At 34.8% G+C, this 13,686-nt stretch overlaps 1 protein-coding gene across 1 annotated transcript in view; it reads right to left on the bottom strand.

Moving 5' to 3' along the window:
* The window catches only part of LOC574867 (thyroid receptor-interacting protein 11), a 42,386-nt gene extending 29,488 nt beyond the window's left edge, over window positions 1-12,898 (bottom strand). Inside the window, exons 1-10 of the mRNA XM_030988316.1 lie at window positions 12,502-12,898; window positions 10,881-10,957; window positions 10,298-10,408; window positions 9,024-9,293; window positions 8,282-8,347; window positions 7,206-7,436; window positions 6,102-6,384; window positions 5,676-5,719; window positions 1,101-1,289; window positions 101-286 (exon numbers count right to left, since the gene is read on the bottom strand). Of these exons, the coding sequence (XP_030844176.1) occupies window positions 101-286; window positions 1,101-1,289; window positions 5,676-5,719; window positions 6,102-6,384; window positions 7,206-7,436; window positions 8,282-8,347; window positions 9,024-9,293; window positions 10,298-10,408; window positions 10,881-10,957; window positions 12,502-12,628 (1,584 nt within the window). The 5' untranslated portion in view covers window positions 12,629-12,898. The remainder of the gene's footprint in view (window positions 1-100; window positions 287-1,100; window positions 1,290-5,675; window positions 5,720-6,101; window positions 6,385-7,205; window positions 7,437-8,281; window positions 8,348-9,023; window positions 9,294-10,297; window positions 10,409-10,880; window positions 10,958-12,501) is intronic.
* Between the last annotated feature and the right edge of the window lie 788 nt (window positions 12,899-13,686).

The following is a 13,686-nucleotide window of genomic DNA, read 5'->3' as shown; positions in this document are numbered from 1 at the left end:
TATTTTTACCTTGTAAATTCACTTGCATCAGCTTCCAGCTGTATTGTTGAATATTCAAATAAAACCTTATCAAATCAAATCAAAATATCATATAACACACCTCATTCTGTAGTCTAGAGACGTGATGTTTTAGAAGATCGTTCTCCTTCTCCAAACTACTAACAAAGTCAGCTGTGATCTCCTGATGTTGGCTGCATCCGATCTCAGACACTATCTCAGCTGCCTGGTCACTGATCTCTAATGTGGCTGCTTCTAAGGTAGTGACTGTATTCTTAATATCGGACATCTATCGGTAAGAATGAGAGTATATATTACAAAACATAGAACTACAAGAAGAAAGATGTACAATTCAATTCAATATTATTAGAATAAATTCTTTTTTATCCATCCAAATTCACAAGAATACATGGAAATCTGTTTTGGTATTTAAACACATTGTAAAAATATGTAATATATATATGAGAAACTATATTATTGTGTTTAAAATCATAGAACCACCATCAAAATAAAACGTAGACAAAATAGAAATATTCTTATATTCTCGTATTACACATTGAAAATGATGAAAAGGATAGAACATCAGTGTAAAGGGAGGATACATATAAGGAAGAATCTTTAACATTAATAATATAACAAATTACAACTACAACTCCTATCTTTCATTCAAAGATTTTAAAAAAACATCTGATGAATGAGATAGGTGGACATATCATGGAAGGTCATTCCACAGCCTTGGTGCAGAGGCCTGAAAAGCATTATCACCAGCTTTTTTATATGATTGTATGTTTGATGTGACCTTGTATTTTTAGTCTTTGGACTTTAGTAGTAGTAGTAGTAGTAGACTTTTTGACAAGTCTTCAATAAAACCTCATTTAAATTGAACTGAATTGTTCTGGGCACATAGTGTACATGTATGGTGCAGTCTGAACTTGAACGAAAGCCAGGATAAGATTGTAAACTAGAGATTCAAAAAATACATAAAATTTGTATTCGGAAATTCAAAGGTGCATATACATGTACATAAATAAATATATAAATACAAACAAAATAATTATATTTTAACATAAGAGAACATAAAATAAGATTATACTGAGTAAGGCAGTGCGATTAAAAAGCTTTTGGGGGGGTTTTGAGCTCGTCCTTTTTGATCTTACCTTTTGTCCAGCTGTTATCATCTTATCAACAATCTCTTGTTTCTCTTTGAGTAGCTTGGATCTTCTCAGAGCTTCCTCGGTTGAGAACTTCCTCCCAGCATTGTGAATGTCGTCCAGCATCGCACTGGTGCTTGCCTGTGAGATACATATCAAAGTTCTTCATTGAATATATTCATTTCAAGCAGGATTTCAAGTATCTACACAGATTTTTCTTCATTGTATAGACTATGAGCACTGAGGAGTGTTCAGATACAGATTTAATCTAATTCCAAGCAACGAAGAAATACTGAAGCTGTTCATCTTGCACTCATCAAAGTAAATCGCCAACAAATATAAGACTGCAAAATTGGACAGTATAAACAGAAGCTTTTTTCTTGGATAGTAGTCCACCTACAAACTCCACAAGTGAGTTCATACTGGAGGTACAGTTGGGGGTGGTCTTTAATCTTGGGTTTAGGGATTAAGTGGGGGTTGCTAAGGCCAATTTGGATGCGGCAATTGATTGTTGAGATATACTTGATACAGATAGATAGAGTATGAAAAGTCAAGTCATTATCAAAGGGTACAATGCTTTCTATCATTCTTCAATTTCTCATGCAGGTACATGGGTATTAACCCTTACTGTACTGGGCTATTTTGAGCACCCACTGACTGGGGGGGGGGGGGGGGGGGCCTGGGAGGCCCCCCCTATGATCTCGGCCATCGATCGTCCGATGAACACGAAAATTTGCATGTTTGTAGATATTTACGTAAGGAACAAGTTGGTATAATTAGTTTTTTCCGAATATGCAAATTTTTGTCGTTAGCCTAATTAATTATGCAAAATGCGCTAATTTTATGCATTTTACCGAAAACGTGTCAAACTCCACTTTTTGAATGTTGAAACTCATTATTCATATGAAACTTCTTTTCTAACACAAAAAAGTTATTTTAATGTAATTAATAATGATAATTTATGCAAATTTTGATGCGATTTTCATTTTTTTTTTTTTTTTTGATGACATGCGCATACTAATGGCACAGTCACACGGCCACTTACGGTAGCTGCGGATGCTTACGGATAAAAGTCCGTAAGCATCCGCAAGGATCCGTATCATCCGTAAGCATCCGTATCCATCCGTAATTCAATCCGCAGGATCCGCAGACATACGCAGATCCGCAGCGGAATTTTGAAAATCTCAAAATTTTGCTGCGGATGAAATATACGTAAGCATCCGCAGAATATACGTTATCCATACGTAAAATACGTTATCCAAATATACGCAGGCATCCGCAGGTCCGTAACATGGCCGTGTGACTGTAGCATAATTGTTATGTAACGCCTTACAGGTATATCCGATTTTGACGAAAATGGTATCAAAATGTGCGTAAGACTTGAGGGAAAAAAGTCATGAAACGACAATTCAAAATTCCAAGCGGTTGCGGCGCAATCTCCGAAAATGTCGAGGGGGGGGCCTCCCAGGCCCCCCCCCCCCCCCCCCCCAGTACAGTAAGGGTTAAGGTCAGGCAAGGAGTTTTGATACATAAATCTGACTGAATAAAAAGCAGACAGGTAGAGCTAAACACAACTACCATACAAGCTACTTGAAGGCTTGCCTTACTATTCCTCAAATAAATACAGCATTCTTCTATGGGTCATGTTCTTTTCAGGTTGCATCAACAGAGATTTGGAATAAATTGCAAGAATATATCGAAATTGTGATACTGTTGACAACTTTTAAAAAGGTCTTAAAACATTTCTATTTAGAAACAATTTCCAATGTTACCTGATGACTTAGGAAAGTATGCTGATTATATCCCCTCTTCTCTATTCTTATTGCTTTACTACCTATTCTCCATTACAACACATAAATTTTGGAACATGTATGATAAGTGCTATATAAGTATGGTATATCATTATTATTACCATACAAGGTACTTCAAAAAGACAGTACAGAAAAATTATCAAAGATTGTTGTAGGAAAGAGGCTGATATAAATTTGTTATCATACCAAGTCTGTTCCAAATTCAAACTAAGGCTAGAAAACATATCAGTACCGGTAATGTTTTCAAAATAATTTCTTACAGTGCACCATGCAAAACAAACGTTTCTCAAGTGCTCATGCAAGTGATGTATGCATGCTGGTGTAACTTTTAAATGTGCATAAAATTAAGCAATTTAAAGTGAGATGTACTACTCTATATTTTGAGTTGCACTGATCGTTTAAATATCGTGCTAATTAATTCTAGTCTTTGAAAGAAAAGAAGATGAATTAGTTTAAGCAGTATTCGATAAAATCGTACTACTTTGTATATAAAAAGTAAGGTCAAATAAAATACACAGTGTATTAGTCATGCAAATGGTTCATAGATCTTGCATTATTAATTCTATATTTGTCTTTTTAAGTTTGACAGAAAAGAGGGGAAAAGAGAGAATACAGTAATACACTAAGCCATGTAAATGAGCTGTAGGAACAGTTCTTATCACTATCATTATTATTGATTACCAAGCATAGAAATTACTTTTATTTGTGGAGTAAAAAAGAATTGTATTTTGACTGAAATATAAGACTTATTCTTCATCTTGAAAATAACATTAAAAAGGACAAAAATAATAATAATGAATCTAGATTTATATAGTGCTTAATGAAAAAAACTGTCAGCTATTACCGGTAGCTCTTTTAGAATTGTTATGCAAAGAGATTAAAGATAGGCAGAAAATATGGTGGAGAAAAGTATATGCCTGTACAGCTTAGGGCAAATAGGGGTATATACATGTAAGAATTAATATGATAATAATTATATTTGTTTAGAGTGTAATAATCATAGGATATTGTATCTTGGTATGTATGCAGTAATAAAAGGTAATGTGTTAGTTACATGTACATAATATAGACAGGTATCTTCATTGATGATAAGGATAGAGAAAATTATTTACAGGATTTGGCGACAGAAAAATCTGGGGAGCCATAAAAAGAACCATAGCAGTAAAAGAAGTGTTAATGGATTGTATTGAATCATATACAGTTACTGCCCAATAATAACAATTGAATACATTTTCAAGGGGGATTTCAATATCAGGAGCAGTATAAGGAGTATTGTTCGATATTTGAAGATATATGTAGGTAAAGGGGGGGTTAAGCAGTGTATACATAGATACAAAAGAACCAACATAAAGTTGTCTGGTGTAAAAAAAGATACATACCAAAACAAACCCATAACAAAAGGAGAAATAGATTGTAGTAAAGTCATACACCAGGTACGTACATGGATATTGGAAAAACAATCTGGAATACCTTAAACACAGGAACACATGCAAGTTATTCAGTGACATGTCCCATGTGATACATGCAGTGGAGAGGAACATGTCAGTATTCGTGTGGAGATATCTAAAACCATGGGACCTGTCTCACGAAATCGTCATACATACAAGTTCACCGACATCACATTGTAACCTGTAGCAAATTAACTCTGAGATTCAGATATGAAAGCCTTTTGTTCATTTTTATATGATCCCTATCTCAAGGAGACATTAGTTCAACACTGTTAAATCACAATATATCAATAATAGCCCATTGCTTGAATAAACATGCAAGAGAAAGAATAAAAGGGCTCTTAGAGCTTCGTTACGGGGTTGGGGTTGTATTAATAATCAGTTTTATAGCAGTGACACATTATTTCAGTATTTAGTATTATTTATTAAATCATTTTGATAAGTATGCATAGGAAGCTCTTTGGTCATGCATTCATTAAGCTTTATTTTTTAATTTTTGAAATAATACAAAAATGTTCAAGCCTGCCTGCCCTCTAGTGTTAGAAGCTTTATTCAGCTTGTAAAATTGATACAAACTAAAGGCTGGAAGACAAATTTTGGTTTGTCTACCTAATGCACAAACACTGATGAAATATAATTAATTTTCTGCATCTACAGCCTGCATTTCTTTAAAAAATGTATTCTGCAGTTACAAGGCCCATTAAACAAATAAACTACCAAACACAGGATGTGATATATTATTTTACACTGTGTTTAAGAAACCACAACACAAGGCTATCATTTTTATTGTTATAAATTAGCTTTATACTGCAGTTAAGCTCAAGGATAGCAGAAATTGCATGTAGTTTTATAATATTCAACTTGTTTTTTTCATCAATGCAAAGACTGTGATTCTGTGTTAGTTTTGTTTTCTTTCCATTATTTTCATTTTTATATTTATTTTGTTTTTCAGTCAGTTTGTTTTTTCAAAACTAATCTCTACTTATCCTTTTAGATCAATTCAAAAAAAATATTTTCAGAAAAACAACCGTGTACAGTACAGTTTAATGTTTCATAATTCCTTTCCTATCAAAAATTCACTGGAATGTAACTTTACAGATAAAACGTGATAGATGGTGAGAGCAGGCAAGCTTGTTCGTCTATTAGTAGTTGAGAGGGGGAGGGATAAGGGATTAGGATTAGGATTATAAATGAACGGTGATATGTACATGAGAGGCATTCAGTTCCGTGAGCAGTCTTTGTTTAGTGGCATAAAGATCTTCCCTGACCTGTTCGTGCGACCCTAGAAGGACTTCCAGCTCCGTCTCTTGCCCTGTAAACAGAGAGAAAGAATGTAATGTTGACTCGTCCAATATTGTCATAGCTTGAGCAATATATTCTTGTATCACACTCAAAGCCATCCAATATCATATAAGTATTATCGTTATCACCATTATCACCACTGTTGGTTTCAATCTCGCTTTAATAATTCACAACATCAAGCCTTCAAATGTATGAATCTGAGGTCAAAATGAGGTTATAACTGCTTGAAGTAATTGCAAATTGAAATTAAACAATATCGATTCATAGGAAGTTTCAATCGTCTTACAAATGGAAGTTAAACAATATTGATTCATAGAAAGTTTCAATCGTCTTACAAATGGAAGTTAAACCATATCAATTCATAGAATGTTTCAATCGTCTTTGTGACTCACTGTTTACAACTTTCATGAGGTGCTCCACTTCAAGCTTCAGCTCTTCATTATCTTTCTTCAAATTGGCAACAACGTCCCCATCACCAGCGGCCGACCCCGAGTGCCCTTTGACCTCTCTCTCAAGCCTTGACCTGTCTTTGTCTAGGATGTCCACCTTACGTCTGAGTGTTTGTACAAGCCTGGTGTTATCCCGATCTGATTCGGTCAAGCGGGTATTCTCCTTCTCTAGCTGGTAGTTGGACTCTTCCAGCTGTCCGACCTGCTGACGGGTCTCATGCAGAAGCTGTTAGCGTAAATCAAGAAAACAGTCATAGCCAAAATATTTTGAACACAGATCAATATTGTATCAATGTTGTAATTATTGCAATATTGTAATTTACTATGTCCAGAAGAATTTTCTTTTTTCTTTTTTCTTTCTTATGTTTGTTACATGTATTTTTCGCTAATACAAGTAGCCACTATTATTATTATTATTATTATTATACAACAGTCATTGTCCAAATATCTTAATATAACACGACTGATGTATTTTACAAGATGTAAACACTTGTGAAAGCAAAGCCATTATATTAACCACAACATATTTGTATATCTATAACAATCATGACCTCTAGAAAACATATCGTCAATTTGGAGCTAGAAGGCCATCAACTCATTTATTTTTTTTACACAGAATTAGACGATATACTCTCAAACCAAGTATTTCACAAATTGTTAACATGGGCAATTAAAGCAGCAAAAATATTGTTGTATGTACCGGTAATGCAATCATTTTGCAGTATGACACTTTCATTATTTTAGGACATTCTCTAAATTTGGGAAGGTTTGCTAGATAATTTTTTTTTTAGTATTAAACTATGTATATAAATCATTCCATGCAAAAACAGAAGGAATTAAATCACCATCTGTGAATATCTTTAAATCAAAACTGAAAGCACATCTTTTCAATTAAATGTTAATCTAAGCACATCAGGAGCTCTTGTAGCGCAGTTAGATAGTTTCTGCGCTCTATAAATGTTTTATTATTATTATTATTATTATTATTATTATTATTATTATTTTTATTATTATTATTATTATACATAAAAAACACATTTTGTTTACCTCTTCCAGTTCCAAGACTCTCTTCTGTAGATCATTGCCATCATCCATACCACCATCAGAAGAGCTATACCCGACCATCTTCTCCAGACTCTCAATCTTCCTCTCATAATCCTCAACATCAGTCTTATGTTTCTTGGTCAAAGTCTTGAGCTTGTGAGAGTGCGAGTCTTGAATGGCCGATAACTCATGCTGAGACGCGTCTTCTTTATGTCTTAGCTTTTCTTCCAAGCTCTAATCATGATAAAATGATAACAGCGATAAGTAGAGTATTCTTGTGTAGCTTATGAGAGTGTGAGTTTTGAAGGGCTGATTAAAGCTACATGTATGTCAACCTTTATTATAACTCTGTTAAATAAACTTACTACTAAATATTAGATAAAATAATACTTTAATTGCTAGCACAATGGGGATGATTAAATGACATAAAATTGTATAAATTATATACAAAATATTAATAAGTTTGCAGAGCACTTTTTCTTTCATAACAATTGAATAAGTATTAGATTTTTGAACAGAATCAAATCATTACACTAAAATTCACATCATGGTATTGAAAACATCAAATTATACCTGTTAGATCTTTATGACAGACAAGTATGAGCCATGTACAGTATCAACATTAAATTAAATGCAGGACAACAAATACAATATGAAATATTATTCTTTGATCGCTAGGTGCAAGCTGAAATACAACTCATTTTTCAACAGAACTTCTCACAGTGAGAGGAATTCAATGTAATTCAATGTAATAAATGACAGTGTGTTATCATACAATGTATGATAAATGTGTTAATCTATTTCATGAATTTTGTCTGGGGCTGTCGTATTATCAAGCAACCTGCTTACAATGACAGTCCTTCTTCCACAAATAATTGTATAATATTTGAGGAAATTTAGTATTTATGACAGTTTAATATTTCGTTTTTTAAATAACAATTGTTTTATATATATATTTTCTTAATTACGAATCATTGTCAAAAAATACCTATTGTACTTTATATTATTACTGTTATCGAAAATCTGTGTACTTACATGAATGCAGAAAAAAATAAAATCAAAATCAAATGTACATGTACCTTTATCCTAGCTTTCAGTTCTGCCATCTCCACTTGTGAAGAGTCATCACCAATCTGGAACACAGGCTGAAGTTGAAAGAAAACAAGTTCAACAAGTTTATTGTCTTCATCTACATAATCAACAAACTGGTCACAAAATGTAAAGCTCATGTCACATGGAGGTATCATGGTATAGTGGTTCATTCACTTGACTCTCAATCCAAGAGTTGGGGGTGGGGGTGGGGGTGGGGGTGGGGGGGGGGGCACTTACGTCTTTTGGCAAGACATTAATCCACATTTGCCACTCTCCACCCAGGTGTAAATGGTTAACTAGCAATCGCTTGAGTGATATTAATTGCAAGGCCCTCAGGAAGAACAGCATTAAAGCCGAACTCAGGGCTCCATAATAACCAGAGTGCATTTCCCATACTTTTTAGGCAGTTAAATGCACAAGGTATCAAGACTAGCAGCCTTTCACAAAACTGTCATAAGTACAAGTTCGCCGACAACCCGTTATTTCAATAGGCTGTAGGCAAACTTGTACTTTTGACAGTTTTGTCAACAACTATGCCCATACCTTCTCTCCATTCTGTTTGCCAGCAGCCATCTCTTTCCAATGACTGCACTCTGCTCTCAACCTTCCCACCTCATTATATACACTTAAAATATTGTATCAAACAATATTATGTTCATGAAAATGTATGATGAAAAAAAGATGCAGAAACCAATAAATCAAATCAAAACAAATCAAATCAAATCAAACCTTCTCTCCATTTTGTTTGCCAGCAGCCATCTCTTTCCAATGACTGCACTCTGCCCTCAGCCTTCCCACCTCATTGGAGAGACGGTTGATCTCTTGCTGGGACCAGATCACGTCATCAAAGTCATGACTGTCTGCCATGATGGCTGAACCTGACAGAGACGATGTGGACGTTGCCGCAGTCATGCCCCCACCGTCCCCGGCTGTGGATAACATGCTGTGGTGAAGAGTCTGCATATCATTCTGCTTCTGGATCAAAGAATTCACCTGGTCCTGTTTAAAAAAAAAAGAATAACGGTGGTACGACACTTCCTCCTGCGACAATTGCTTTGAACACAGCAACTTCTGATGAAGCAACTATCTCTCTTTAGTAGCTATGGCCTAGAGCTGCCATTTGACCAAGTCATTGGCTGAAAATCATGTTTTAGGATAAGAACTATGCCAATAGACCAGTTCATAGTTAGCACATGTCCCAAATGACCCCGCATATCCACAGATCTTCAAAACATGAAGAGGTCCCACTTTGTACATTTTAAAATAATCACTCCTACAGCGATGGAGGTGCTGCATAAATAGTCTTTGTTTCCTTTGTTTCAAAGAATACTTCCACCTGTGTCATGTGTATCATGGAGTGCACTGCTTTTGCATAAATTAATAATGATTACATAAATTTCATGAGCACATATCCAGAATTTTATCTCTGTGTATTCCACAATTTGGTCTGCAATGACCTTTATCTGCTCATGCTCAGACTGCAACTATGAACTGGCTTATTGCCAACACTAACAGAATTCTGAACTTCAACCCTGGACCCAAGACTACACCTAAACCCCATAAACCCTAAGCCTACTGATCCTTTTATTTTCTTGATTTTTCCCACAGAGGCGTAGGATGTTATTTCTTTCAACCTCTTCCATGTTTCCTTATTTCTGAAAGCATCAACATTGGAAACACGTAAACTGTAGACCGGTATGACAGTCTAAGGTTACAAACCAGATAAGATGAAAGCCATCTAATATCGTGCAGAAAATTTCCTCATGGGAAAAGGACAAATTATTCTTCGCTCTACATACCACTCTCCTCACTTCAGTATTTGCATTTCGTTAACAAATCTTCAAATGAAATTTTTTTTATACATGCAAAACATTCTCTTCTCTATAAAAAGTACAGAAAACACAGTACTCTCCCTCAATAACACCTCATTTAATAGAGCATGTATGCATGTTTGTAAACATAATCAAATATAAAGACATTTTTCTATTGTTGTTATCCCCTACCTCTTTTTCCATCAGGACAGATCGATACTGTGATGAGATGCTGTTGATCTGAAGCTCTGAGGCCTCAGCTTTCTCTTCCAGCTCTGCATTAATAGTCCCAAGTCTCTCATTCTGTGTTTGTAAAATATATAAAGAAATACAAATCAGAACATAAACAGTCAGCAGTCATGGACTTGGGAAAACAAGGGCCATATTCTGTAAAGTTGGTTACATTTTAAAATAGGGAAAATGAGATTAACGGTCATAATAAAAAATGTGTGAAATTGACACTTCATTAATGGTGCTTGCACACAAGTCTCTCTTAACTGTATCTGTATGTAACACAAATCATTCCTATTTTTTGTCAACAGCAAACAGGAGAGTTGTCCATGAATACATGTACGTCAAAATCCACTGACAAAATTGCCAATTTGAGATTCACATAGCTTTAGAGATCTCATAATTCAAACATTCATAACTCTCTTATAATTGGTCCATTTTATTTCATTTCACCATTCTGTTTCTCTGATTTATATTAGTTTATTTGAATGAATTAATTACAAAGGTTGCAATGCCAGTTATGCCATTGCCCTTAGATATTTACCTCAGCTCTCAGTGCAACGATGGCTGTTTCACAACGTCTCACTTTGTCTTCTGAGATCTGAAGCTCGGTGCTCTGATCTATAATTTTAAAAAAGGAAAATTACAATAAAAATCACTTGAAAGCTTTTTATACTTATACATACCGGTATTCAATTCTTAAATGGTTTTATTACGTTTTCAACTTGGCATATTGCTGAAGTGTAAAAATATTTATGAGAGTCATTTACATGTACATTTGATTTTATTTAGGGGTTATCTTAGTTACTTGACCTTCCATTTAACCCTGTAAATTGGGGCTCTGATCGGATCGGAAGATCGAGCGACACCCTCGCACCTTTGATCGGTATCGGATCGGAAGATCGACAAAAAAAATCGGCTGATTTTTTTTTTTTTTTTTTTTTTTAATGACGAAAATTTTCAAGTTTTTGGCTATCAAATGCTTTAAAAAAATTCAGATTGGATCTTGGATTATAATGTAGGTATGCATTATAATCCAAGATGGCAGCCCGCATGTTTTGCCTCTGCTCTAGTCTTAGACCAATATTATTAATTTCAAAGTCATGAAAAGGCCCTAAATATCAACAAACATGGTCTACAACAACTCCAAATGACAAAATAATCCCAGCCATGAATTTTTTTTGAGCATTTGATAGCCAAAAACTTGAAAATTTTCGGCATTAAAAAAAAAAAAAAAAAAAAAAAAATTCTGCCAATTTTTTTCTGATCATTTTAATTGATCGGCGATTGGAAATTATTATCCGATCACCCCTGATCGGATCGGTATCGGCGGCCGATCCGATGATCGTTTACAGGGTTACTTCCATTAATAACCTACACACTTTGGCCAGTCAATACACCAGTTTACGAATACAGCAGACATGGGCGCCATTTTAACTTATGAGTAAACAAACCACTGACCTCTAGAGGTTAGTGGTTTCTAAATTAAGCCGGCACCCGTGCAAATATATTGTGTGAGTGCACAGCTCAGGCAGTGACGCAACAATACATGCGCATCTGAAAACAAATTAATGACATTACTGCTTGCGCTGTGCGCTCACATCATATCATGATATGCATGGGTGCTATCTTAATTTACGCGTAAACCACTGACCTCTAGAGGTAAGTTAAAATTGCGACCATAACCATAAACTGGTGTATTGACGCAGACATTTTTTTTTCTTCGCTGCTCAGCAGGTTTTGGTTTCCCGATCCGATATCCGCGAGCTGGCAATGCGAAAAAACGTATTCAGCGTAACAAAATACCCCCAATTGACTGTATACTTTTACATGTTGTCCGTCTTCCCAAGGATTTATCACTCTAAATGTGAAAGTCTCTGTACAAAAACTACAAAGTCAATGTGAAATGCATCAAGAAAATCATTGCGGAATCCGTTTTTAGCATTGCCAACGATCGGAAATAAGATTAAGAATCATCCACGAAAATGTGGACTATCCAACAAGGCTTGGTGATAATAATAATAATAATATTAGACCCAATTAGCTTTTATATATGGTTATCCCAAGACTAGATTGGACGCATCCAAACTAAACCACTGAACAACTGACAGAAGTCAGAAGTGCAGTGCAGTTACACTGTCACTGAGAAGAGAGAACAAACTCACCGGCCACTTCTTCGGTGCCCTCCGCGATAACATCCCGTGTGAATGATGCTGCTGATGTGGCTACATTCGATAACTGGCCGGTCAGATTCTCAGTCAAATTCTTCAGATTTCCACCGAACCACGCCATCTTTAGAACGTAAATTTCTAACACAATTCTATTTAATTTCGAAGTGTAACATTTCTATTGCCACAGTAAAAAATTATTTCATTGGAATAATGAAAATCCGCATTTTAAGTCCATAATTCTGTCCGTATTGCGAAGCGTACATTAGCCAGTTCTTGGATGAAGAAGATAGATCAAAAACTTCTGTAATGTACAACAATAGCATTGCCAATTTAAACGCAAAATTAGAATGTGTAAAATGAAAAAAAATCCTTGTAGTATATGTGGAAGAAAAAAGGTTTAAATTCATTAATTTTTACAAATTCATAACAATAAAAATACAAATTGAGATATTTATCAATAAATATTAAATCAAATTAGATTTATTATACAATTACATTGCAAAAAAAATATTACAATGAGCAATGATATTGTAGTCGTAAATTGTCAAAAGTACTTGTTGCCTACTTTCAACTACTTCTGCTCGGATATTGCCAACGCGTCAAATATGACTGGCCAAAGTACGTGGGTTATTGCGAGGTCAAGTATGATAAACATTACCCACCACGAAATCAAATTTAAATGGACCATTTTGTGTGCGATATTTCTCTGGCATTTCCATTACATTTTGGGGTAGGATTTTTTCTGCCTTTTTATTGTTGTTGTTTTTTTCTCCATTTTTTTTGGGGGGGGGGGTGGTGGTGGTGTGGTTTATTTTGGTTTGATTTTGTATAGCCTCTATGTTTGTTCTTTTTCACTCAATACTTTCCGTCTATCAATCACCTTCTTTTGTAGAAGTAGCTATATTCATCATGAGTTCACTTTATGTTCAAACTATCTATAGGCCTTTATTAAACAGCAATGCGTTTTAATAAAGCATTCTCTAGATTTTATATATAGGAACGATGTTCTTCAATCTTGAATCGCGATAAAGATGTACATGTAAGTCAATAAGGTAATTGCATGGACTAGAAAAACATTTTGTACAGATTTTTTTTTTAAGGCAAACCAAAGTTTAGCATAATAACCTGCGTTTTCATCGAATCATGTTATTTGATATAGACTTTTGTTATACTTTCGTG

The sequence above is a fragment of the Strongylocentrotus purpuratus genome, unplaced genomic scaffold, assembly GCF_000002235.5.
Source record: "Strongylocentrotus purpuratus isolate Spur 01 unplaced genomic scaffold, Spur_5.0 spur5_scaffold_17, whole genome shotgun sequence".
NCBI classification, from domain to species: Eukaryota; Metazoa; Echinodermata; class Echinoidea; order Camarodonta; family Strongylocentrotidae; genus Strongylocentrotus; species Strongylocentrotus purpuratus.
Note: the sequence above shows the minus strand (reverse complement) of the source record. Positions and strands in the feature narration are given on the sequence as shown.